The following is a 25,793-nucleotide window of genomic DNA, read 5'->3' on the forward strand; positions in this document are numbered from 1 at the left end:
GGTCCAAGGGATGTCACTATCACATCCTGCCAGAAAAAGGGCCAAACCACCTCAGAAACACGTTATGAACATCTTTGGGCCAGGTGCAGTGGTTCACGCCTGTAATCCCAGCACTTTGGGACGCCGAAGCGGGTGAATCACCTGAGGTCAGGAGTTCCAGACTGGCCTGACCAACAGGGTGAAACTCCGCCTCTACTAAAAATACAACAACAACAAAAAAGGGAGTGATGGCGGGCGCCTGTAAAGCCAGCTACTCGGGAGGCTGAAGCAGAAGAATCGCTACCTGGGAGGTGGAGGTTGCAGGGGGTCGAGATTGTGCTGTTGCACTCCAGCCTGGGCGACAACAGCCGTTGCAGGTCTTGTACTGGACATAAAAACTGCGTTGCTTTAAAGCCGCCAACTCTCTGCCTTTAACCGTCGCCTTCCTTTCTGAACCTAACAATCATTATTAATAGATTTCTGTAATTTTCATTTCACAAGTATTTTCACAGATAATTTCAACTCCCTGTAAAACAACTCACTTCTCAGGAAGGAGATAAGACCATGAAATTTCACAGTTTTTATTTGGGATAATACCTTCTGTAAGGGTTATTGGGTTCTTGCCGAGTTTAAAATGAGGAAACTGAGACCAGCACAAAAATATCCAATGCGAATTTATTCAGGCTCCCGGGCGAGGTTCTGCGGTCCGACAGGAGGGGCCGGAGAAGTTGCAGGGACTACTCTCAGATGTGGGGTTTTATAGGGAGTGGAGGGGTTTGATTGGTTGTGGGACAGCAGGGCGTGGGCAAGGCAAGCTTGCTATTGGCAGGTAGGTAGGGTTTGAATGCTATTGGGTAGATTTACAAGACTTATTTTGCATTTTGGCGGGATTCTTTAAGGAAGGGCTAGGTGCTGTGTGAGGGGGTGGGTGTGTCCAAGCTCCCGGAGAGGGAGGGAGCATGTCCGAGCGGCGGGGGGCGGGTGGAGGGGTGGTTGTGTCTGAGCTCCTGTCGAGGTGACCAGCCTTACACCTTCCCTATGTACATATTGTCCAACAATGGAATGGCAGAAAATCTCCTGTCAGGAAATGGCATGTATCAGTCACTCTCATTTTCAGATAGGATTAAGACTTTTAAAATAAATGTAAAATATCTCAGATATGAAGTAATAAGTACTATTAAAATAAAAGCATTGCACTCTTGGTAGGAACACAATCACTGACTCTACAGACAGTAATGATGTTTTTTCTTGGATCCAGAGGCATAGTTTCACCCTTTCAATCTACTTCAATATCTCATGTCATCATTTGTGCGAATTCCCAGCCATGCAGTCTTTCTTTCTTCTTTTGGACCAACCAGATTGAAGCTTAAAAAACAGAAGTCAGGCCGGGCGCGGTGGCTCACGCCTGTAATCCCAGCACTTTGGGAGGCCGAGGCGGGCGGATCACGAGGTCAAGAGATCGAGACCATCCTGGTCAACATGGTGAAACCCCGTCTCTACTAAAAATACAAAAAATTAGCCGGCATGGTGGCACGTGCCTGTAATCCCAGCTACTCAGGAGGTTGAGGCAGGAGAATGCCTGAACCCAGGAGGCGGAGGTTGCGGTGAGCCGAGATCGCGCCACTGCACTCCAGCCTGGGCAACAAGAGCAAAATTCTGTCTCAAAAAAAAAATTGGGGGCCGGGCGCGGTGGCTCACGCCTGTAATCCCAGCACTTTGGGAGGCCAAGGCGGGTGGATCACGAGGTCAAGAGCTCGAGACCATTCTGGTCAACATGGTGAAACCCCGTCTCTACTAAAAATACAAAATTAGCTGGGCATGGTGGTGCGCGCCTGTAGTCCCAGCTACTCAGGAGGCTGAGGCAGGAGAATTGCTTGAACCCAGGAGGTGGAGGTTGCTGTGAGCCGAGGTTGCGCCATTGCACTCCAGCCTGGGTAACAAGAGCGAAACTCCGTTTCAAAAAAAAAAAACAAACAGAAGTCAAAGCTTAACTGCATGTGTATTTGAAAAGGAACAATATGGCTGACAGGCGTGAGAAGAGACAGAGTGCCTTTATGGTATGGGGTGTTCCTTTGGAGGTGTAGCCATTGGAAGCTTGCTGTGCTTTACAATCTGAAATAATAGGTTCCTCACATTTCTGTGAGTGTCCTATATCTTGCTTCAAGAAAATCTGCTTACGTCGCCTTTAAGAGTAAGCCAAGTCCGGTCCAGTCTTTAGAGTTCTGCACTCCGTTTACCAGCTCCCTTGACGGTGCCACTAGCCCTTAACCACCGTTTAAGGACTGACCAACGCTCTAAAGCAAGTCCGAAAGCGGTGTCGGCCCAGAAGACACTGCGGTTGTCGGGGGCGCAACTGAACCCGCGAAGGCGCAGGAAGGAACGTGTGCGTGCGTGCGTGCGTGCGGGTGTGCGTGCGTGCGTATTGTCGGCGGGGAAAACTTCCGGCGACCTCCTGGCGGTGGTCGATTAGGTTCTTTCTGGTGTTTCCACCAGCTCCGGCTTGGCGGTCATCGCAGTGAAGGAGCGGAAAAGTGCTAGAAGCGACTTGGATCCCACCGCGCAAAGGCGGGAGTGACAGAGGCTGTACTGACAAGCGCTGGGGACGGCGGCGTCCCCGTCTTGCCTTTGTCGCCCCCGCGCGGCTCTTACCTGGCTGGGCTGGCGGAGACCGCGCCGATGAACCTGACTCAGGTGGGTGTCCTGTCCCAGCCCCGCCCCTCCTCCCAGTGCTGACGCACCCAGAAGGGGCCCTGCAGGTCAGGCCCCTTGTCCCGAACAGAGGGCCGTTCCCGCGAGGGGTCCCCGTATTGGCTGGTTTGATGCAGCCTCAGAGCTCCCATCGGGGACCTCCAGTGCAGGGCATGGAGGCGCTGCCGAGTGGGCCGCGTCGGGGAGCCCGGAGTGTGTGTTGTTGCTGCGGGGGAGAGAGGGTTTTGTGAATTCTCGCTTGACATGGTAACCTGAGCAGCGGTAACCATGGAAGGTTGTCAAGGGAGGGCCGATGGGAGGGGCGGGTCCAGAATTAGAAATCTGAAGTTAAAACAAGCAGGATGGGGAATTGACACAGGGAGACCGAGAAGAGGCCACACTGCGGTGGATCCCAGAGGCTGGACCAGAGCCGTGGTGGGAGAGGGGCGATGTGGTGGGATTCTGGATAGACCTGGAAGACAGATCCAGCAGGTTTTCTTGCTGTATCAGATATGTCTGTGAGCAAAAATAGGGACTGATGGGCCATGTTTTTTTTTTTTTGCCTGAACATCTGAAAGAATGAAGTTGGGGAAGTCAGCAGCATAAGGAGTAGGTTTCATGGGGAAGATCATGGGTTGGAGTTTGGCCAGTGTGATTCTCAGGCGTCTCAAGTTGAAGATGTCACGTGGGTAGGGTGACAGAAAGGTCTGGAGTCTACAGAAGAGAGCTGGTGTAGATTCTTCAAAAGAATAGAGGGTGTAGATTGGACCGGGGCCTAAGGATCCAATTCGGTAAGGTAATCGAAAGGTTATTGCCTGTGAGCTATGTGGTGAGGGAGGAGAGAGTTAATGGGGTTCAGACTATAGCGGGATCCACAAGCTGAACATTTACTTTAGAAAGGCGCAGACCTGCCATGGGAAGGATTTTGTCCTCTGCCTAGAAAAAGGGAGGCATGGATGGGATAAGGAATGGGCTTGGGATGCAGACTGAGGTTTGAGATGGTTTATATTCTGCACCTACAGGCTTGGCTGACCCTCAGGGCCACTCTTTGTGGGACAAGATAAAAGTTATCCTGGCTAGTAGAGCAGCTAGTTTAGCTAGTTCTAAACTAGGGCTCTGCTTTTTCCCCTTCTCCACATGTCAAGGCAAGGTTGGATGATCTACTGCCCCAGTCAAGATCTCCCAGCAAGCTCCCCTCAGAGCCTTATGTAATAGGTAGGCCTAGTTGCAGAGAGGACCAGTAGCTGACCTACCTGCTCAGCCCCTCCCTACAACTCATTAAGAATGTACGAAACATGGCCTCGAGAGGTGGCTCACACCTGTAATCTCAGCACTTTGGGCGGCCAAGGCAGGTGGATCACGAGGTCAGGAGTTCAAGACCAGCCTGGCCAAGATGGTGAAACCCCATCTCTACTACAAAAAAAAAAATTAGCTGAGTGTGGTGGTGGGCGCCTGTAATCCCAGCTACTCAGGAGGCTGAGGCAGAGAATTGCTTCAACCCGGGAGGTGGAGGTTGCAGTGAGCTGAGATCGCAGCACTGCACTCCAGCCTGGTGACAGAGCGAGACTCTGTCTCAATGTAAAATATATATATATAAACACTTAGGGGTATAAACACTAACCAGTGTCCTTCTAAATGGATTCATAGAGGTAGGCAGTTAGAAGTAAAGCAATTCATTGAGTTAAATTCCTGCCAACACTTCATAATTGGTTTGACCTGAATTTGCCTATAATTAACATATCATGGAAAATTTTAGTATCACAGCCTCTAAAATTTTAAAAGATAAAAGTGTACACCCCAGTTGTTGAAATTCTACTACATCATTTACACTGAAAACATCATAAACCATTAATGCAAGAACAGTAATAGCTGATGTATTATGATCCACTAGTGTTTGACACCAGTAAGAGTCCTATGAGGTGGGAGTCATTCTTTTTTTTTTTTTTTTTTTTGAGACTGAGTTTCGCTCTTGTTACCCAGGCTGGAGTGCAATGGCACGATCTCGGCTCACCGCAACCTCCGCCTCCTGGGTTCAGGCAATTCTCCTGCCTCAGCCTCCTGAGTAGCTGGGATTACAGGCACGCGCCACCATGCCCAGCTAATTTTTTGTATTTTTAGTAGAGACGGGGTTTCACCATGTTGACCAGGATGGTCTCGATCTCTTGACCTCGTGATCCACCTGCTTCAGCCTCCCAAAGTGCTGGGATTATAATATCACACCTATTTGTAGATGAGAGCACTGAAGCTCCAGCAGGTTCCGTTCTTTTCTAGTGTCACAGTGCTGCTAAGAGGCAACACTGAAGTCGGGGGAGCTGAGTTTATACAGTCAACTTGACAGCAGTTTGCTTTAGAGTAAGGAAGAAGAGATGGTGGTCCAGCTCTGCCTGTGGGGTCTTCCCATGGTTACCCATTTCTCATGGCTTCCCTCTTCCCTCAGGACCCCTGGCGATGGCAGAAGTGAACCCTGCACAGGTGAGCAGAGTGTTTTCTACTTTTCCCGTACTACAGTTATCTCGTTGATGGTTTTGGCACCTCCATATAAAGAAAAGCGGTGTCCCGAGACACTTTTTCTCTCTTCCTCCCTCTCTTATGTCTGAAACGTGGGTGGTTCCACCAGTTCTAATATCTTGAATTAGGTCCTGGGGTTTTGTTTGTTTGTTTTAAGTTTATTGTGACATCTTACCTGGATGGCCCTGGATTATGTGGAGTGGTTCCCATTTTTGACAATTCACATGGTAACATCTGTCAGAGTGTCATGAGCACAGGATTAAGAATGTTTCAATGCTTGGAGGAGAGACTGAACTGGATTTTAGGGAACTGCAAGTGTCTGTTATATCTGGTAGGAATAGGGAGCAGAGTGGGTGGTGGCTAGAGACACACTAAACATCAGTCCTGGAATGACAGCCTAGGTCCTGGGTCTCTAATCTAAGGGAGGAGGTACATGGGGAAGATTTGAAGAAGAGGGCAGTGACAGGACCCTAGTTTAAGGGACTTTCTTTGGCTTCTGAGTGGAGGACAGACTGTGGAAGTGAGAGTAATGGCAGGGAGCTCTGAGAGGATGTTCTAGCAGCAGTCTAGGTGGATGTTGCTGGTGGCTTGTCAAGAGTAGCCATGGCTTCAGGATGTGTTTTGAACTAGAGCTGCTCACATTTTATGATGTAGAGAGTGGGGAGGTGGGATGGAAGGCAATCAGGAGTGGCCCCATAGTTTTGTTTGGAAGCATGGATGCTCCATCAGCTAAGATGGGGAAGTCAGCAGTATAAGGAATTTTCAGAGTGGGTATGAGGATTCAGTGTTTGTTCAGGTCACAGATGTCTCAGAGACTCCTGGTGGAGGAGTTCAGGTTGGAGACATCCATACCGTGGTGGCTTTCGTATGGACCACAGTGAAGCCACGGATTCAGTTTAGGTGGCAGCATCTCTAGGTTATGGTGGCAGTGCTGTTTGAAGATAGAGAATTGGAATGGGGCATGAGAACTAGGTCTCTTACCGGGTACCTGTGTGGTAAGGGAGGAATCACTAGACTAATGAGGGAATGGAGTATTAGTGGGGATGAGAGTGTGTAAGACGGTGGGTATAGGAGAAAGAAAGGCTTTGGAAGGAGAGGACATGATAGGGTTGCTGAGGGCAATAATGCATTCAGGTTGGAGAGTTGCTAAGCATCAGTTGGGGTGGGGTGAGGATGGGAATTGTATTAATCCTTTTTCATGTTGCTATAAAGAACTACCTGAGACTGGGTAATTGATGAAGAAAACAGGTTTAATTGACTCACAGTTCTCTCTTTTTTTTTTTTTTTTTTTTTTTTTTTGAGACAGAGTCTCTCTCTGTTGCCCAGGCTGGAGTGCAGTGGCACAATCTTGGCTCACTGAAACCTCTGCCTCCTGGATTCAAGCAATTCTCCTGCCTCAGTGTCCTGAGAAGCTGGAACTACAGGCACACGCCACCATGCCCGGCTAATTTTTGTATTTTTGGTAGAGACAAGGTTTCACCATGTTGTCCAGAATGGTCTTGATTTGACCCCGTGATCCACCCACATTGGCCTCCCAAAGTGCTGAGATTACAGGCGTGAGTCACCGCGCCCTGCCCACAGTTCTTCCCACTTAACAGGAAGCATAACTGGGAGGCCTCTGGCAGAAGGTGAAGGGGAAGCAGGTACATCTTCCCATGTGGAGCAGGACAGAGGGAAAGAATGAAGGGGGAAGAGCCACACACTTTTAAACAACCAGATCTCGTGAGAACTTACTATCATGAGAAAGGCAAGGGGAACATATGCCCTCATGACCCAGTCACCTAACAGCAGGTCCCTCCCCTGACACATGGGGATTACAATTCACCCTGAGATTTGGGTGGACACAGAGCAAACCCTGTCAGGAGTGGAGGAGTGGAGGTCAGGGCAGTTGGGCTGGGAATGAGGCTTTGGTGGAGAGTGATTTTCCTGACTGCTTATGGGACAGAGTATGCCATGAGGCAGGAGACAGCTGAGAGTATGTGAAGTCCTCACATGGTTTGGGCAGCTGACAGTGAAGTGAGAAACAGGGCCATGCGGGGAAACCTTCAAAGCAGGGCTTTGGGCTGCCCCTGGTGCTGGGGACTTCAGTGTTCTGGGGCAGGACTGGGAGTTAATTGGATGCTGAGTGTATTTGCCGTGCACCATCTGGTTTCCGTGTGCAGAGTGGCCCGTTAGGAGGTGAAGGAAATGCCTATGGTATTGACCGGGAGGTTTCTGTGGAATTTACAGGAGTGTAGTTGTGAGAGATGTGATTGGAGTGCTATCCAAAGAGTGATATGCAGGCAGGAGGAGTGTGAATGGATGGCCCCAGGCCCTGGCCCTGGTAGCTTAAGGGAGGGGGATGAATCTGAGTTTGATTGTCTTGGGAGGCAAGATCTGAGTGACTCCATGGAAACCAGCTGGCAGGAGACGATGGATATCCCCATGGGAGGCCCACATTCTAGAGGGTGCTTTTCTGCCTTGTCCTTCACCTGTTTTCCTGTGTGCTGGACACAGTGGCCAATGGAAATGTGGAGAGAAAAGTCACTCGTGCCACCTGGGTGTGGTGTCTCTTCCACATTGGGAGGGTGTGGAGACTGAGCGAGGAAAGGAGGTGTAGGGGAGAGCGATGAGATCCTGGAGAGAGAGAAATATAGCAGTGATCATACGCATTAGGGTTTTTTCTTCTTTTTTTGACCGAGTTTTGCTCTTGTTGCCCAGGCTGGAGTATAATGGCATGATCTCAGCTCATGGCAACCTCCACCTCCTGGGTTCAAGTGATTCTCCTGCCTCAGCCTCCCGAGTAGCTGGGATTACAGGCATGCACCACCACACCTAGCTAATTTGTATTTTTAGTGGCAACGGGGTTTCTCCATGTTGGTGAGACTGGTCTTGAACTCCTGACCTGAGGTGGTCTGCCTCCCTTAGCCTCCCAAAGTGCTGAGATTACAGGCATGAGCCACTGCGCCCAGCCTAATTTTTGTATTTTTAGAAATCCAGAGATGGATTTCACTGTGTTGGCCAGGCTGGTCTCGAACTACTGACCTCAGGTGATCCACCTGCCATGGCCTCCCAAAGTGCTGGGATTACAGGCATGAGCCATCAAGCCTGGCCGCCATGGGTTTTCATTTACGGATGTGAGTGAGTGATCCCAGGGACAGGCCAATGACACTGAAAGAAGATATTTTCCTTTTTTTTTTCTTTCCAGAACCCCTTAGAGAACTTGGAATTAATGAAAGATTTATTCCTTACATTTCCCTAAAGAGGGTGCACATTACATAACACAGGGCCACATGGTAAAGCACCAGATTTGGTCAGGAGAAAAACTGGAGTGAGGGGAAAGTTTAGTTTAGCCCACAGATGCTATTGGGGTTTCTATGGGAAACAAGGCAGGGCTGGGTGACAGGATAGTTTGGCTAGTTTAAGTAATTCCAGGACACCTGGGCTATTAGGTCTGTCCCTACTTGTGCAGTACCTGTCCCTGAGTTGATTTGGATCACGGGAAGTACTGACTTGGTTTGAGAAAGTTAGAGATGGAGGTGGTTGAGAATATGTGCCCAGGATGGTAGGGGAGATGGAAACACATTTGGCTGTTAGTTTGGCCCTCTGTTTAATGGATGGTGAATATAAGTAGAAAATCGAGAACTTAAGTAAATACAACTTGAAAAGAAGCTGCTCACGTATTCATCTTTCCCAATTTGGCAGGACCGTGTGGTCTTTGAGGACGTGGCCATATATTTCTCCCAGGAGGAGTGGGGGCACCTTGATGAGGCTCAGAGATTGCTGTACCGCGATGTGATGCTGGAGAATTTGGCCCTTTTGTCCTCACTAGGTAAGGCCCTCACACTTGCCCAGTGTCCTGGGTTGGGTTGTGTTATCCCTTTTTAGCCACAGGCAGCTCTGCGTTTCCTACAGTGAGACCATGGGTGCTGCTGCTTTTCCTTGTTTCATGTCATGTATTCTATGAGAGTCAGGACTGGGCTGTGTGCTCTGTGCTCCCGTTTTCCTAGCAGCCCCCTCCCCTGTTGCTGTGAGGTTTGCAAGAAAGGGCTCAGGATCCAAAAATGTTGAATCTGATGTAGAGACCCACCAGCTCTGTGTTCTAGTCAAATGGATGGAACCTCTGTGCTCTGATGTTTCCTTGCTCTTGCTTGTATTTCTTGGTGCCTTCTTGTTCTCGGAATTTCAGGCGTTGACCTGATCTAATTTGGTGAACCACTGGCTTGATTATGCAGGATGTAGAAATCTTCTGTGAAGTTCTGATGATTATAGAATGTGGACTATCATTGGGTCAATCTCTCTGGGCATGTGCTGTCTCATCTCTTTCTGTGTCTTTCCCCTAGGACTGGTCTCTTCCAGATCCCACAGATTGTCACCTTAAGCAATGGGGAGGGCCCTGGGCACCCAAGAGGGTGGATATTACTCCCTTAAGGGCTGTAGCAGCTCAGAGGAACATGGTCCTGGTTCCTTGGAGTTGGAAAAAGGTATGATGTCACAGCTGGAGTCATATCACACTAGGAACCTGTCCTGTTGACCCCTGTTGTTTAATTCAAGACCAGTTGCCACAACTCACTCTTCTTTTCCTTCCCCCATTGTCCTTTCTACTCTGACTTCTAATCCCTGGCTTCCACCTGGTACCCATTCTCTTCGACTGCTCCCTTTGCAATGCCCTCTAGTGCGTGACCTGTACTTAAGGTGTTGTGAGGTCTGCATGTATTTGTCAGTAGTCCTGGAACACCAGCTCCTTTGTCACAATCAGATCTCTCTGGGTTTAGACACAGCCTTCTACACACTGCTCACTAGTCACCAGCAGCCATGGCCTGTGGAAAGCCATTTGCAGAGTAGTAGCTTGGACACTCTCCTCCTCCTCTCTGCACAGTACCCCTCTCTTGTGTTCTTACCCATCATCAGGGCTCTCCCAATACGGGTATTTGCCAGGCCCAACTCTGCACAGCAGGCCTCTTCTCATTGACTTTAGTGTTTGTATTATTTCATTCTCACTCTGCTATTAGGAAATACCCAAAACTGGGTAATTTCTAATGCAAAAAATGTTTAATTGACTCACAGTTCCACATTGCTGGGGAGGCCTCAGGAAAGTTACGGTCATGGCAGAAGGCAAAGGAGAAGCAGGCAAGATGTCCTTCTTCACAGGGCGGCAAAACGAACGAGTCCAAGCAGGGAAAATGCCAGACATGTAAGACCAGCAAATTTCATGAGACTTTACTCAGTACAATGAGAGCAGTATGGGGGAAACTGTTCCCATGATTCAATAGTGTCCACCTTGCCCCACCCTTGACATGTGGGGATTATGGGGATTACAGTTCAAGATGGGATTTGGGTGGGATACAAAGCCTAACCATATTATTCCACCCTGGCCTCTCCCAAATTTTATGTCCCTTTCACATTTCAAAACCAATCATGCCTTCCCACCAGTCTCCCAATGTCTTAATTCATTCCAGCATTAACCCAAAAGTCCAGATCCAAAGTCTGATCTGAGTCAAGGCAAGTCCCTTACGCCTATGAGCCTGTAAAATCAAAAGCAAGTTAGTTACTTCCAAGATATAATGGGGATACAAGCATTAGATAAATGTAGCCATTGCTAATGGGAGAAATTGACCAAAACAAAGCCTACAGGCCCCATGCAAACCCAGCGAGGCAGTCATTAAATCTTAATGCTCTGAAATGATATCCTTTGTATTCTTTGACTCCATGTTTCACATCCGGGGCACATTGATGCGATAGGTGGGCTCCTATAGTCTTGGGCAGCTCAGCCCCTGTGGCTTTGCTTTGAGAAGGGGTACAGACCCCCTCTCAGCTGCTTTCATGGGCTGGCATTGAGTGTCTCTGGCTTTTTCAGGCGTACAGTGTAAGCTCTTGGTGGATCTACTATTCTGGGGCCTGGAGGACGGTGGCCTTCTCACAGCTCCACTAGCAGTGCCACAGTAGGGACTCTGTGTGGGGGCTCCAACCCCAGATTTCCCTTCTGCAGTGCCCTAGCAGAGACTCTCCATGAGTTCCACCCCTGAAGCAAATCTCTTCCTGGACATCAGGCATTTCCATACATCCTCTGAAATATAAGTAGAGGTTCCTTCCCAAGCTTTAATTCTTGACTTCTGTGCCCCCACATGCCCAACATCATGTGTAAGCTGCCAAGACTTGGGGGTTACACCCTCTGAAGCAATGGCTGAAGCTGTATCTTGCCCCTTTTAGCCATGGCTGGAGCTGAAGCAGCTGGGACGCAGGGTACCATGTACAGAGGCTGCACAGAACAGGGGGACCCAGAGCCAGCAGCTGGGATGCAGGGCTCCCATGTCCTGAGGCTATACTGAGCCAGGGGGGTCCTGGGCTGAGCCCACAAAACCATTTTTCCCTCCTAAGCCTCTGAGCCTGTGATGGGAGGGGCTGCCAGGAAGGTTTCTGACAGGCCCTGGAGATATTTTCCCCATCATGTTGGTGATTAACATTTGGCTTCTTGTTACTTATGCAAATTTCTGCAGCAATCTTGAATTTCTCCTTAGTAAATGGGTTCTTCTTTTCTGTTGCATAGTCAGGATGCAAAAATTCCAGAATTTTGTGCTCTTCCTCCTCTTGAACACTTTGCCACTTAGACGTTTCTTCTGCCAGATACCCTAAATCATCTTTCTCAAGTTCAAAGTTCCACAGATATCCAGGACAGGGAACATGCTGCCAGTCTCTTTGCTAAAGCATAGCAAGAGTCACCTTTACTCCAGTTCCCAACAACTTCCTCATCTCCCTCTGAGACCACCACAGCCTGGACTTCACTGCCCATATCACTAAGTCAGCATTTTGATCAAAGCTATCCATCAAGTCTCTAGGAAGTTCCAAACTTCCCCACATTTCCTATCTTCTTCTGAGCCCTTCAAACTGTTCCAACCTCTGCCTGTTACCCAGTTCCAAAGTCACTTCCACATTTTGGGGTATCCTTAGAGCAGTATCCCACTACCGCAGTACCAGTTTACTGTATTTGTCCATTCTTACACTGCTATTAAGAAATACCCCAGCTGGGCATGGATCACTTGAGGTCAGGTGTTCAAGACCAGCCTGCCCAACGTGGTGCCACCCCGTCTCTCCTAAAAATACAAAAATTAGCTGGGCGTGGTGGCAGGCGCCTGTAATCCTAGCTACTTGGGAGGCTGAGGCAGGAGAATCACTCAAATCCAGGAAACGGAGGTTGCAGTGAGCTGAGTCCCAGCTACTTGGGAGGCTGAGTTGCAGGAGTTTGAGGCCAGCCTGGCCAACATGGCGAAACCCTGTCTCTACCAAAAATAACAACAACAAAAAATTAGCCGGGCATAGTGGCTCATACCTGTAATCCCAGCTACTTGGGAGGCTGAGGCAGGAGAACTGCTTGAACTCAGGAAGCGGAGGTTGCAGTGAGCCGAGATCACGCCATTGCACTCCAGCCTAGGGGACAGAATGAGACTTCATCTCAAAAAAAAAAGAAATACCCAAGATTGGGTAATTTATAAATGAAAGAGGTTTAATTGACACACAGTTCTGCTTGGGTGCGGAGGCCTCAGAAAATTTACAGTCATGGCGGAAGGCAAAGGAGAAGCAGGCACCTTCTTCACAGGACAGCAAGATGGAGTGAGTGCAAGCAGGGGAAATGCAAGATGCTCATAAAACCATCAGATCTCAGGAGAACTCACTGTCATGAGAATAGCACGGGGGAGCAGCCCTGTGATTACCTTCACCTGGTCCCGCCCTTTACACATGGGGATTATGGGGTTTACAATTCAGGATGAGCTCTGGGTGGGAACACAAATCCTAACCATATTGTTCCCGGACTAAACCCAAGGTAGGGTTGCTTATTCTCACAGCCCAGTAATGAGATGCAGATGAACTGGGAAAAAAGAAAGTTTTTATTTCTGTAACCCGTTACAAGGAGAAGGCCTGGAGATTATTGCCAGACCCACTCAAAATTACAAACTTTTCCAGAGCTTATATACCTTCTAAGCTATATGTCTGCATTTAAGTGTGCATTCATCTAAAGACATAAGTGATTAACTTCTCTATAACTAGGATCTGAGTCCTGAAGACCTTCCTCTGGTGCCTCAGTAAACTCACTTAATCTAAATGGGTCCAGGTGCTGGGGTTATTACCCTTATCTTGTCTCCTTCTAAATCACAGAGGTTTGGGGAGTTTCTTTAGAACCTCAATAAACTTGTTCATGAAGGCTATGGGGGTTTTTCTCAGACCCCCTGAAAAGCTTATTTAATCCTAAACGGGTCCTGTAAGAATTCCTTGGTTATCTTGTCATGCTTTAAGGGCCAGGAAAGTCCTGTGCAAAACTCTGTCTGGGCTTTAGTTACACTCCAGCCTGTGTGTAGAGCTGTTGGCCCCACTGGGTCATGGGGTGTCCCTTATGCTGTGCTGAGGCGCTGGATCTGAGAAGCAAAGAGACAGGACACTGAAGAACTGGAGAAGAGCAGCTGACTCCGGGGGCCACGCCACCTATGAGCAGAGACAGGCAAGGCCCTGAACGTCCAGAAGCGTCTGTATTTATTAGGTACAAGCAGGGGGAAGGGTCGTACGTGAGGTCATCATCTATAGGCTTAGTGATAGGGCATACATAATCATGTGAGTCACAAGCAAGGGGTCCACCTCATTATGTCACCTGGGCAGAGAGGTGGGCCATGTGCAGTAGTAGAGGGTCGTGTACAGAAAAGGGGTCCACCCCCATTAGATCACCGAGGCAAGGAGGTGGGCTGTGTGCAGCAGGTATCGGGTGCAACACTTCTTATCTAGGGGCTGGAGACTTCAAAGGATTTCTAACAGAAGGATACTGTAAGCCAGTGCAGTGGGAGCTGACAGACTTGTGCTCTTCTCTTAAGATATTTATGGGAGGATTCTTTGAGCTAGCGCAGAAGCGAGAAACGACTGACAGGGTGTACAGGCGCCGTGACTGGTCACACCAGAGGGGTTCTTCTCCCTCGGTTATTTCCAGGATCTCAGACTTGAGCCCTACTTTCCACAGGAACTGGATGCAAGGCACTACAACTCCTTTTTCAGGAGGAGTGATAGGGCATACATAATCATGTGAGTCACAAGCAAGGGGGCCACCCCATTATGTCACCTGGGCAGAGAGGTGGGCCGTGTGCAGTAGGGGGCAGTGCCGTGCGCAGTAGTAGAGGCTCTTGTTCCAAGCCTGCCCTGCAGCGTGTGCCCTTTCAGGAAGGGATGCCACCGCCTGGGTCTTGGTTCTTGTCCTGGTCTGGCTGTTTTCCCATGTACTGCTTCTGTTCTGCAACTGCTCTAGGCAGTCCTCCTACTACAAACGACTATGTAGTTATATAGAAAGATTATATAAATCAGCACTAAATGTGTTGGTACAGCTCTGACTACAATACCTGTATGATTATATGGAATATACATATGATTATATAGACTATAATATTTATATGACTATATAGAAAGATTATGTGGAACTAAGTATGCTAGATATAAGTACTAAGTATTATTATATAAGCTAGATAGATGTAAGCAGTAAGTTATACTTCAGGCACTAATTCTGTAAATTAATATATGATTATATATAAAGGATTATATAAAGGAAATAGCTGAGTAATAACACTATAAATAAGATAGTCTTCAGGCACTAATTGTGCCTGAGGTTTGCACAGCTCTCCTTCCTCGGTGCCCACGTTGGAGGTTACCTCCACACCTGTGCATGAGGGCACTGGCTCTATCAGATTTTAATCAACTTAACCACTCAGTCCGTCCTGAAACCATTGTTGTGAAGGCCTGCCTGCTCAGCTATTAGTGAAACCTGACCTGCCACAAAAACTGGTGCCTGTCACCAGTTCCATGATCAGTTTCATGGGGTGTCTGACAGACATTTGTGATGGAGTTGCCTCCACTCATCACAGTCAACATGCACTTCACCAGCATTTTCATTCTTACAGGTTGTTGCCATGGAGCAGAGGATGAGGAGGCACCTTTAGAGCAAGGTGTTTCTGTAGGATTATCACAGGTCATGGCTCCAAAGCCCTGTCTATCTACCCAAAAGACCCAGCCCTGTGAGACATGTAGCTCACTTCTGAAGGATATTCTGCGTCTGGCTGAGCATGATGGAACACACCCTCAGCAGGGGCCGTACACATGTCCAGCACATCTTCACCAGCACCAAAAGGAGCAGATGAGAGAGAAACTTTGCAGAGGGGATGGAGGAAGACCATCATTTGTGAAGAAGCACAGAGTTTACATGGCAGGGAAGACCTTCTTGTGCAGTGAGTGTGGGAAAGCCTTTAGCCACAAAAATAAACTTGCTGACCATGAGAAAATCCACACTGGAGAAAGACCTTATAAGTGCAGCATATGTGGAATATTGTTTATGGAAAGGTCCACACTCAATAGACATCAGAGAACTCACAGTGGAGAAAGGCCTTATGAGTGCAATGAATGTGGGAAGGCCTTTCTTTGTAAGTCTCACCTTGTTCGTCACCAGACAATCCACTCTGGAGAAAGGCCTTATGAGTGCAGTGAATGTGGGAAACTGTTTATGTGGAGTTCCACGCTCATTACACATCAGAGGGTTCACACTGGCAAGAGGCCTTATGGTTGTAGTGAATGTGGGAAGTTCTTTAAGTGCAACTCAAACCTCTTTAGGCATTACAGAATTCATACGGGAAAAAGGTCTTATGGTTGCAGTGAATGCGGGAAATTCTTCATGGAAAGGTCTACACTCAGTAGACATCAGAGAGTTCACACTGGAGAAAGGCCTTATGAGTGCAATGAATGTGGAAAATTCTTTAGCTTGAAATCTGTACTCATTCAACACCAAAGAGTTCATACTGGAGAACGGCCTTATGAATGCAGTGAATGTGGGAAGGCCTTCCTTACAAAATCCCACCTCATTTGTCACCAGACAATTCACACTGCAGCAAAGCAGTGCAGTGAATGTGGGAAATTCTTTAGGTATAACTCCACACTTCTCAGACATCAGAAAGTCCACACTGGATAAAGCCCTTATGAATGCAGTAGATGTGGGAAAGCCTTCAGTCACCAACATACTGTGGCTGGACAGCAGGCAATACGCACTGGAGGAAGACAGAGTGCCGTGAGCGTGGGTAATTATATAGATACAGCTCTCCAATCACTATGTATCAGAGAATTCACACTGCAGAAATATGTGTTCAGGATACTTGGGACGTTATTTTGATTTGACTCTCATCTCAGACATTGGAGAGTTGATACTGAAGAGTCTTTTCCATAAAGTGGAAAGTGGTGAAGATTCAACATGCAAAATTGTACTTATTGGGCTTCAGAATATCCACACTAGTGAAAGTCTTCTAAGTATGGCAGATGTGTGACATCCTTTGGTACTACTTAGACACCACGTGGTTCACACTGGAGAAAGTCCTTATACATGCCTTGAATGTAGCCAAGATGGTGAACAGCATCACCCAGAAATCTCCGATTTAGCACTGAGAACTAATATTATATGTTTTTTTAAAAATAATGGTAAAGTACATGCTACATAAAACTTGCAATCTTAACTATTGTAATGTCCTGTTTAATACTTGAAGTACATCCATATTGTTGTGCAGAGAATATCCTGGACTCTTTGTCTTACAAAACGAAACTCTAGAACCATTAAATAACAACTCATTTCCACATTCCTTCAGTCCCTGGCGACCACCATTCTATTCTTAAGTCCAGACAAATCTGACTACTCTTGGGACTTTATAGAAGAGCCTTAGAGTGCTTTTCTTTTTATTGTTTTTTACCTTAGGATAGTATCCTCAAGGGTCATATATGTTTTAGCATGTGTCAGAAATTTTACGGCTGAGCAATATTTCGTTGCTTGCGTCTACCACACTTCCTTTATTTCTGACATCCACTCATGGGCACTTGGGTTGCTTCTACCTTTTTCTTTTGTGAATATTGCTACTACAAGCATAAGGGCACAAATATCTTTTCAAGATCCTGCTTTCAATTCTTATTGGGTATACCCAAAAAAGTGGAACTGCCGGATCATATGGTAATTCTAACTTTAATTCTTTGATGAACTGAGAAACTTTTCCGTAAAACTTGCACCATTTTACATTCCTAACATTCCACAAAAATTGTGATTTGTCCTCATTCTAATCCATAGAAAGTAACATTTCTAACAAGTATCTAGGTGATTTTTTTGTTGCTGATGTTTTGAGAACTGTCCTATCCCATTTTTATAACAATGCAGATATTCTGTAAATACCCCTTGTTTCTGTATTCTATCCTATAAGCCTTTTCATTTTAATTTTTCCCAGTGTTTACAACCAGGAAATGGCCTGCCATCTTTAATATAAAACCGATAGAAATCGTTGCAAAATACCAATTGCATTGTGTATTTTGATCATTGCATTGATCCAATTGCAATACCATTGCATTGATCCTTGGATCATTTTCTCCCCGAGTCTGTGTAGATACTTAGTGGTGTATAATCTTGTATGAGAATACATCATGGTAAGAATAAATTTTAAAGGACTTAAGGTCACAAAGTACAGCAGTTTACCTGTGGCCCTGCCCTCCACCCAGGCTGTCTGATCCCAACAACTGTGCTCTTACTGCTGCTTTCCAGGTGTGTACCTATCATGGGGTGTGCTTGCCGTTGACCATTCCTCTTAATGGGTTCCAGGAAACAAATAGAATAGCTTAGGTGCCAAAGCCACAGAACCTGTCAGGGGTTGTGTCATTTTGAAAATTATGCAGAATTCTAAATGATCTTATATGGCAGCTGTCCTCAGCCTTTTTTGCCACCAGGGACTGGCTTTATGGGAGACAATCTTTTCATGGATGGCGTTGCAGGGGGCTGGATGGTTTTGGAATGAAACTCTTCTACCTCAGATCATCAGGCACTAGTTACATTCACTAAGGAGTGCACCTAGGTCCCTCGCATGCACAGTTCACAATAGGGTTTGCACTCCTATGATATTTAGTGCCGCCGCTGCTCAGGAGGTGGAGATCAGGTGGGAATGCTCACTCCTGCTGTGTGGCGCTGTGTGGCCTAGTTCCTAACAGGCCATGGACTGGTATAGTCTGTGGCCTGCAGATTGGGGACTCCTGTTTTATGGGATTTGGGGAATTTGATTTGGGTTTTCCCTTTGACTATTGTCAAAGTTACTGCATCTAATTTTTCTAGAGTAAGCCAGGTTTTGTGTCATGTAATACAGCCACATAGGCCAGGCATGGTGGCTCATGCCTATAATCCCAGCACTTTGGGAGGCCAAGATGGGTGGATCACGAGGTCAAGAGATCAAGACCATCTTGCCCAACATGGTGCAACCCCATCTCTATTAAAAATACAAAACTTAGCTGGGTGTGGTGGCATTCACCTGTAGTCCCAGCTACTTGGGAGGCTGAGGCAGGAGAATCGCTTGAACCCAGGAGGCAGAGGTTGCAGTGAGCCGAGATCACACCACTGCACTCCAGCCTAGGCAACAGAGTGAGACTCGATCTCAAAAAAAAAAAAATGCAAGCTAATATACCGAAAGCAGAATATTCAATCTGGTTCATTGGATGCATAAGAAAATGCAAGCTAATAAGCAAAAAGCAAATTATTCAATCATTTGTTATAGATAAGACCTTAAAAAAATTAGGGAGTGCTGGGTCCAAACGTAATGCTAGATCAAGCTTAGATTTTAGTCCATCTAAGCAAAAGCCACCAGCCAGCCTAAAAGTCACCTCCCACCAAGGGCAGAATCATTTAGAGACAACAGAAAATGTGTCTGAGACCTATGGCCACCAAGAAGGTAGTCAGTGTGGGAAAGCAAAAGCAAGTAACTATTCAAACCAGAGAGTATAATGTGAAGAAATTGTTTCACTTTATAGATTGAAATTGTCGATTTCCTGAGGAACCATTACTAAAATGGGTTGTGAGAGTAACTAATTAGGGGACAGCATCTTTGGTTTTAAATGCTGCTGGATGGAAGAGCATGTTTACGCTGATGCAGAACCCGAAACCACCTTTGCAGAATTACAAATGACAGAAATCTAACATGACTGTCTTGGGTCTAACCTCACAGGCTAAATTTTTGTTTGTTTATTTTTTCTTATTTTAGCACAGATTCACATAAGGAGCGCACCTTGATCCCTTGCATGCACTGTTCACAGTAGCACCCTTGCTGTTTATGTGGCTCTGTTTTGACGGCTAGTTTGCATTTTCTTATGTATCCAGTGTACCAACTCCCTGGGATTTGGATCCATCTCTGAATTTCAATGGTGACTTTTAGTAACTGAGCACAGCCAGCTGCAACTCCATACCATGTGCGCCTACTTGACCACCAAGGAATCAAAGGTTTCTCATCCTCCACCCATTTTTAAATTGAAGATTATTCAAAAGTTAAGCAACTTTATTATCTCTTAATATATGAAAATTGTGTTCAAAATAGAAAATGAATTCTACCTTTTTTTTTGAGATGGAGTCTTGGTCTGTTGCCAGGCTGGAGTGTAGTGGTGTGATCTCGGCTCACTGCAACCTCTGCCTCCTGGGTTTAAGTGATTCTCCTGCCTCAGCCTCCTGAGTAGCTAGGACTACAGGTGCACTCCACGACACCTGGCTAATTTTTTGTATTTTAGTAGAGATGAGAATTTCAATATGTTGGCCAGGATGGTCTTGATCTCCTGACTGCGTGATCTACCCAACTCAGCCTCCCAAAGTACTGGGATTATAGGCATGAGGCACCGCACGTGGCCGAAATTCTACTTTTATATTTGTGTACTATCGATACTGAAGCTAATTTTACTAAAATCTTATAAACAAACCCATTCAATTTTAATCAGGTTTTGACCACACAAGGTAAGATTTTTTTCCAAAAACCTTTTACATCCTCTTACAATTTTTTTCTATTTTTCTCTTTCCTTAATTTTTAGATCTATTTACCTTTTTTTTTTTTTTTTTTTTTTTTGAGACAAAGTCTCACTCTGTCATTCAGACTGGAGCGCAGAGGTTGCGCTCTTCCGAGGATATTTGGGCTGCCTCCAGAGTCGCAGTGTCTTGGGCCGCCGGAAGGTGGGTGATGTGCAGATCTTTTTTTTGTGGCTGTGGACACCTTTCAACACTGCCTTCTTGGCCTTTAAAGCCTTCGCTTTGGCTTCGGCTTTAGGAGAGGCAGGAGCTTCCTTCTTCGCTTTCGGCGCCATCTTGTGCAAAGGGTCTTCTGTTTTTTTAAGAGATCCCAGGCTGTGAGAAAAAATTGTTAGGTTCCCTCATGTAATATTGAGGGTGGTAAGAGGAAGGAAGGACAGACAGAGTGCATATGGTTACCAAGAAGTTTTTAAAGAGAGAGAACAGAGGCGTTAAAACAATATACATGCATGCAAATAGCCTAAATATTTTAATTAAGTTGACTATATTTTAATTAAGTTTAATTTAATTTAATTAAGTTTAATTATATTTTAATTAAGTTGACTATATTTTAATTAAGAGCTGAATATACAGCTCTTTTAAAAAACGCTTTTTTGAAATTGTAATTTCTCTTCAAGCCACTTTACTTTTGCTTCTGCTGATGCCTGGGCTTCCATTGCCAAATGGGTAGCCCACAGAGGAAGCCACCTTGCTGCAGCCGCCGCTCACTGCTCTTGCTGCAGTGTAATAGATGGCTCAAAGTTAACAGTCACTCTAAACCCACTGGCATTTCCAGGGCATCCCAGTACTCATGTGGTGTTCCACAACTATCAAAAAGGTGAGCTGCAGCACTCTGAAGTAACTGGCCGCCCTGGGATTTCCCACATGGATGTTACTTTTTTTGTTTTTGAGGCAGAGTCTCGCTCTGTCACCAGGCCGGAGTGCAGTGGCGCGATCTCAGCTCACTCCAACCTCCACCTCCTGGGTTCAAGTGATTCTTCTGCCTCAGCATCCTGAGTAGCTGGAATTACAGGCATCTGCCACCACGCCCAACTAATTTTTGTGTTTTAGTAGAGACAAGGTTTCACCATGTTGGTCAGGCTGGTCTTGAACTCTTGACCTCAGGGGATTCACCAGCCTTGGCCTCCCAAAGTTCTGGGATTACAGGCGTGACCCACCAAGCCTAGCTGGATGTTAATTTTCTTTACCATTTCTTGGTTTCTAAACTGCTGGCTGGCTCACCAAATGTTCCATGGCAACCGGGTCTATGCAAGCCTACTACCAAAGGCTGAGAGAGCTTTTAGGCTCACAGACTTGGTTTCTCAAAAGAAACAGTAAATAGGGACTTACAAAGAGAAGCCATGTCTTGGGCAGCCACAAAATGATGGGTCCCAGCACTTGCCCTCCAGGCAGTAATACTTTGCGTAGCAAGCTTTTAGAGTGAAACATGTGCAGCTGGTTATCCCTTAAACTTTCTTGTGAAAGTTGTGACCAATGGGGAGGTTAGATAAGCATCTTTATGAGGGGTTATCTATGCTACAGACATTGTTTCTTGACCTTGCTGTGGGAACACCTTGCATGCAGGAGTCAAACATTGGTCATTACGGTGGTTTTGCTTCAAGATAGCATCACTCTTGCCACACCATATGCTGTCCTTAAAAACCGTAATTACTTTTGCATCAGCCTAATAGCATAATGTCCTCAAGTCTCATCCATGTTGTAGCTTGTGTCAGAATTTCTTTTCTTTTTTAAGACAGAGTCTCACTCTGTCATCCAGGCTGGAGTGCAGTGGTGTGACCTCGGCCCACTGCAACCTCTGCCTCCTGGGTTCAAGAGATTCTCCTGCCCCAGCCTCCAGAGAAGCTGGGATTACAGGCATCTGCCACCATACCCAGCTAATTTTTTATATTTTTAGTAGAGATGAAGTTTCACCATGTTGGCCAGGATGGTCTCCATTTCCTGACCTTGCGATCCACCCACCTCAGCCTCCCAAAGTGCTAGGATTACAGGCATGAGCCACTGAGCCTGGCCAAGAATTTTATTTAAAAGTCTGAATATTTTCTTGCATTTTTATATTTAATTTAATTTATTCACCAATCCACTGATGGAAACTTGGATTGTCTACACATTTTAGATACACATTTGTCTATACATTGTGAATACTGCTGTTATAAAAATAGGTGTAGAAATATCTCTTCAAAACTCTGCTTTGAGTTCCTACACAGAAGTAAATTTGGTGGGTAATATAGCAATTCTATTTATAATTTTCTGAGAAACTACCATACTATTTTCCATTATTGGTATACCATTTTAATTTCCTCCAACAGTGTACAAGAGAGTTCCAATGTCTCTACATCCTTAGCAAAACATATAATTTGGTCTTTTTTTTTTTTTTGATAGTAGCTATCCTGGTACAATTGATTTTTATGTAAATGTTGTTTTAGGCGTGTTCTTTGAGAGCCTTTATTCTTATTTTCTGGTCTGTTTTTGATCTTCAGGTCTGTCGTGGAGAAAGAGAGAGAAAGTCGGGAGAGAGGGTGGCGGAGGAGGGGAGAGAGAGAAAGAGAGATATTTCCTCATCTGGTTAGTGTAGATAGTAGATTGGCTTCCTGAGCTGGTTACGTTGGCTTCCTGAGCTGGTCAGTGCAGTAGAGTTTGTTTTTGTTTTTGTTTTTGTTTTGGAGACAGAGTCTCACTCTGTCACCAGGCTGGACTGCAGTGGCATGATCTTGGCTCACTGTAACCTCCACCTCCCAGGTTCAAGGGATTCTCCTGCCTCAGCCTCCCAAGTAGCTGGGATTACAGGCATGAGTCACCTCAGCAAGTTCATCTTAACTTATAAACTTGCATTTTGGCATTTTGGCATTCAATATACTCAAAATATAGACAATAGCAACTTCTACAAGAATTGAAAACATTGTGTGGTGCGGTGGCTCACGCTTGTAATACCAGCACTTAGGGAGACCTAGGCGGGCAGGTCACCTGAGGTCAGGAGTTTGAGACCAGCGTGGCCAACATGGTGAAATTCCCATCACTACCAAAAATACAAAAAATTTGCTGGGAGTGATGTCAAACATTTGTGATCCCAGCTACTAAGGAGGTTGAGGCACGAGAATCACTTGAAGGTGGGAGGCAGAGGTTGCAGTGAGCCAAGACTGGGCCACTGGACTCCGGCTCGGCGAGAGAATGAAACTGTATCTCAAAAAAAAATTTTTTTTAAAAAGGCCAGGTGCAGTGGCTCATGCCTAAAATCCCAGCACTTTGGGAGGCTGAAGTAGCCGGATCACGAGGTCGGGAGATTGAGACCATCCTAGCCAACATGGTGAAACCCTGTCTTTACTAAAAATACAAAAGTTAGCTGGGCATGGTGGCGTGCACCTGTCATCCCAGCTATTCAGGAGGCTAAGGCAGAAGAATTGCTTTAACCCAGGAGGCAGAGGTTGCAGTGAGCTGAGATCGCACCACTGCACTCCAGCCTGGTCGACAGAGTGAGACTCCATCTCAAAAACAAAACAAAACAAAACAAAAAACATTGGAGAAAACACTGGCTATTATAATGTCACATCTGGGTCAGTTAGTCTACCATTTCATGTCCAAACTCATAACTAATTATAAACAGAAATGAAACCATTGAAAGCTTGCAAACTTCTAAATTATATTCATATAATTAAAATATAATTTATATTCAATTAAGAATAAATTGATTTTAATATCTCGGGGGAAAAAAGTGATGTTCTTCTTTGTCTGCAGGGCAGAGCTGTAGTTGTCAGTCTCCTCAAATAAAGCCAAAGCTGATATTCTATGAGCTTTTTTTTCTGAGACGGATTCTCCTTCTGTCGCCCTGGCTGGAGTGCAGTAGTGCGATCTTGGTTCACTGCAACCTCCACTTTCCAGGTTCAAGGGATTCTCCTGCCTCAGCCTCCCAAGTAGCTGGGATTGACAGGCATGGGCCACCATGCCTGGCTAATTTTGTATTTTTAGTAGAGAAGGGGTTTCACCATGTTGGTCAGGCTGGTCTACGAACTCCTGACCTCATGATCCGCCCGCCTTGGCATCCCAGAGCGCTGAGATTACAGGGGTGAGCCACCCCACCGGCCTATTATATGAGCTTTTAGAAAGTCCGGACTTCAGGGATTGAGGACTTTAAGAAGCAGAATTGAGAGATTGATGGACTTTCAGATGTGTTAGTGTAACTGCCAACTATTTGCCAATTGGCTTTAATAAACAGGATTATTCACAGGAGGCACTTGCTGATTAATTGTTGTCTAGCAGCCTGGGGCTGCCACTGATTGGCTGTCTTTAGTACTGGGCCTTACTCCCATTGGAAGAATTTTATAAGCTTGGCCTAACAATGATTTGCTAAATTTCAGGTTAATTGCTAGGGTGAAGCTATTGCTGACTAGCTGACTTTTAAAACATAGGTACGCATCCCAAGTTATCTCTAATTAATGATGGTTTCTTGTTCATGACTATGTATTTGGGGCAGAGAGAAATTTTTTCCTTACTTGAACATAAAAAACCCAGCAACTTAATTCTCATTCCCCATTTTTGGTTTCTTCACAGCCAGAATTTGTAAGATATCATATGCAGTGGTTTGGATATTTGTCTCTTCCAAACCTCGTCTTGAAATTTAATTTCCATTGTTTGAGATGGGGCCTAATGGGAGGTGTTTCAGTCATGAGAGTAGATCCTACATGAATAATACTCCCACTTGAGGATGTGTGAATTCTCAGTTAGTTCCAAGAAAGCTGGTTGTTAAAAATAGCCTGAAACTCTCCCCACCCACTATCCTCCTCTCTTGCAATATGATTTCTGGTCAAGACCTCTGTTCTGGTCTTGCCATTACAACTCTTTCATTTTCCACCATGAATAGAAGCTGCTGAAGACCCTCACAAAGGCAGATGCCCAATTTTAAACTTTCCAGACATGAAAATTTTGAGCCAAATAAACACTTTTTTCTTTATAAATTACCGAGCTTCAGGTATTCATTTATAGCAATACTAATTGGACTAAGACATCATAAGTATTATCTACATATTTGTGAGGATATGATTTTCAACTAGTGTTGCCAATAAGTAATTTAATGACCAGTTACAGTCTGAGAAAAATGTATCTCCCACAGGTGATTCTTTATAATGTATTAAAACCAGCTGATATGTAGGCTATGTAAGCTATTCTGATAAGTCAATACAAGACTCAGGAAAAATCATTAAATACAGGTCATATTCTTCTTTGTTGTTGTTATTTAGTCTTTATTTCATAATCATAAGCTTAACTCAATTCTGCAATCTAGCTAGGCATGGAAGGGAACAAGGAAATCACAGAACCCAAAGGAAACTGCAGCGAGAGCACAGATTCTAGGATGCTGCGAGCAAATGGGGTGGAGGGGTGCTCTCCTGAGCTACAGAAGGAATGGTCTGGTGGTTAAGATAAAACACAAGCCAAACTTATTAGAGCTGTCCACAGTCAGCAGTGGTGATCTTCTTGCTGGTCTTGCCATTCCTGGACCCAAATGCTCCATGGCATCCACAATATTCATGCCTTCTTTCACCTTGCCAAAGACTTGCCATCCAATCACTCAGTCTTGGCAGTGCAGATGAAAAACTGGGAACCGTTTGTGTTGGGTCCAGCATTTGCCATGGACAAGATGCCGGGACCTGTATGCTTTAGGATGAAGTTCTTATCATCAAATTTCTCCCCATAGATGGACTTGCCACCAGTGCCATTATGGCATGTGATGTCACTACCTTGACACATAAACCCTGGAATAATTCTGTGAAAGCAGAAACTC

General features: G+C 45.8%; 2 protein-coding genes across 5 annotated transcripts in view; both read left to right on the forward strand.

Moving 5' to 3' along the window:
• Window positions 1-23,241, forward strand: part of ZNF460 (zinc finger protein 460) — a 107,562-nt gene extending 84,321 nt beyond the window's left edge. The window contains exon 4 of the transcript XR_010339074.1: window positions 23,227-23,241. The gene's annotated coding sequence lies outside the window, so the exon portion shown is untranslated. The remainder of the gene's footprint in view (window positions 1-23,226) is intronic.
• Window positions 2,418-25,236, forward strand: ZNF547 (zinc finger protein 547). 4 transcript variants are annotated; one of them, XM_064367370.1, is made up of 4 exons: window positions 2,418-2,670; window positions 5,105-5,139; window positions 8,860-8,986; window positions 15,081-25,236. In XM_064367370.1, exons 2-4 carry the CDS (start codon window positions 5,116-5,118, stop codon window positions 16,136-16,138), a joined length of 1,209 nt encoding a protein of 402 aa, XP_064223440.1. In that variant the 5' UTR covers window positions 2,418-2,670; window positions 5,105-5,115; the 3' UTR covers window positions 16,139-25,236. The 4 variants fall into 4 exon arrangements, with proteins under 4 accessions (XP_064223440.1, XP_012328542.2, XP_012328541.1 ...); XM_064367369.1 differs by lacking the exons at window positions 2,418-2,670; window positions 5,105-5,139 and adding exons at window positions 9,498-9,638; window positions 10,222-10,348 and having other exon boundaries at window positions 8,243-8,986; XM_012473118.2 differs by lacking the exon at window positions 2,418-2,670 and having other exon boundaries at window positions 5,081-5,139.
• The last annotated feature ends 557 nt before the right edge of the window (window positions 25,237-25,793 follow it).

This window comes from Aotus nancymaae, unplaced genomic scaffold (assembly GCF_030222135.1).
Source record: "Aotus nancymaae isolate 86718 unplaced genomic scaffold, 86718_ANA_hifiasm-v0.15.2.pri h1tg000069l, whole genome shotgun sequence".
In the NCBI taxonomy this organism is placed as follows: Eukaryota; Metazoa; Chordata; class Mammalia; order Primates; family Aotidae; genus Aotus; species Aotus nancymaae.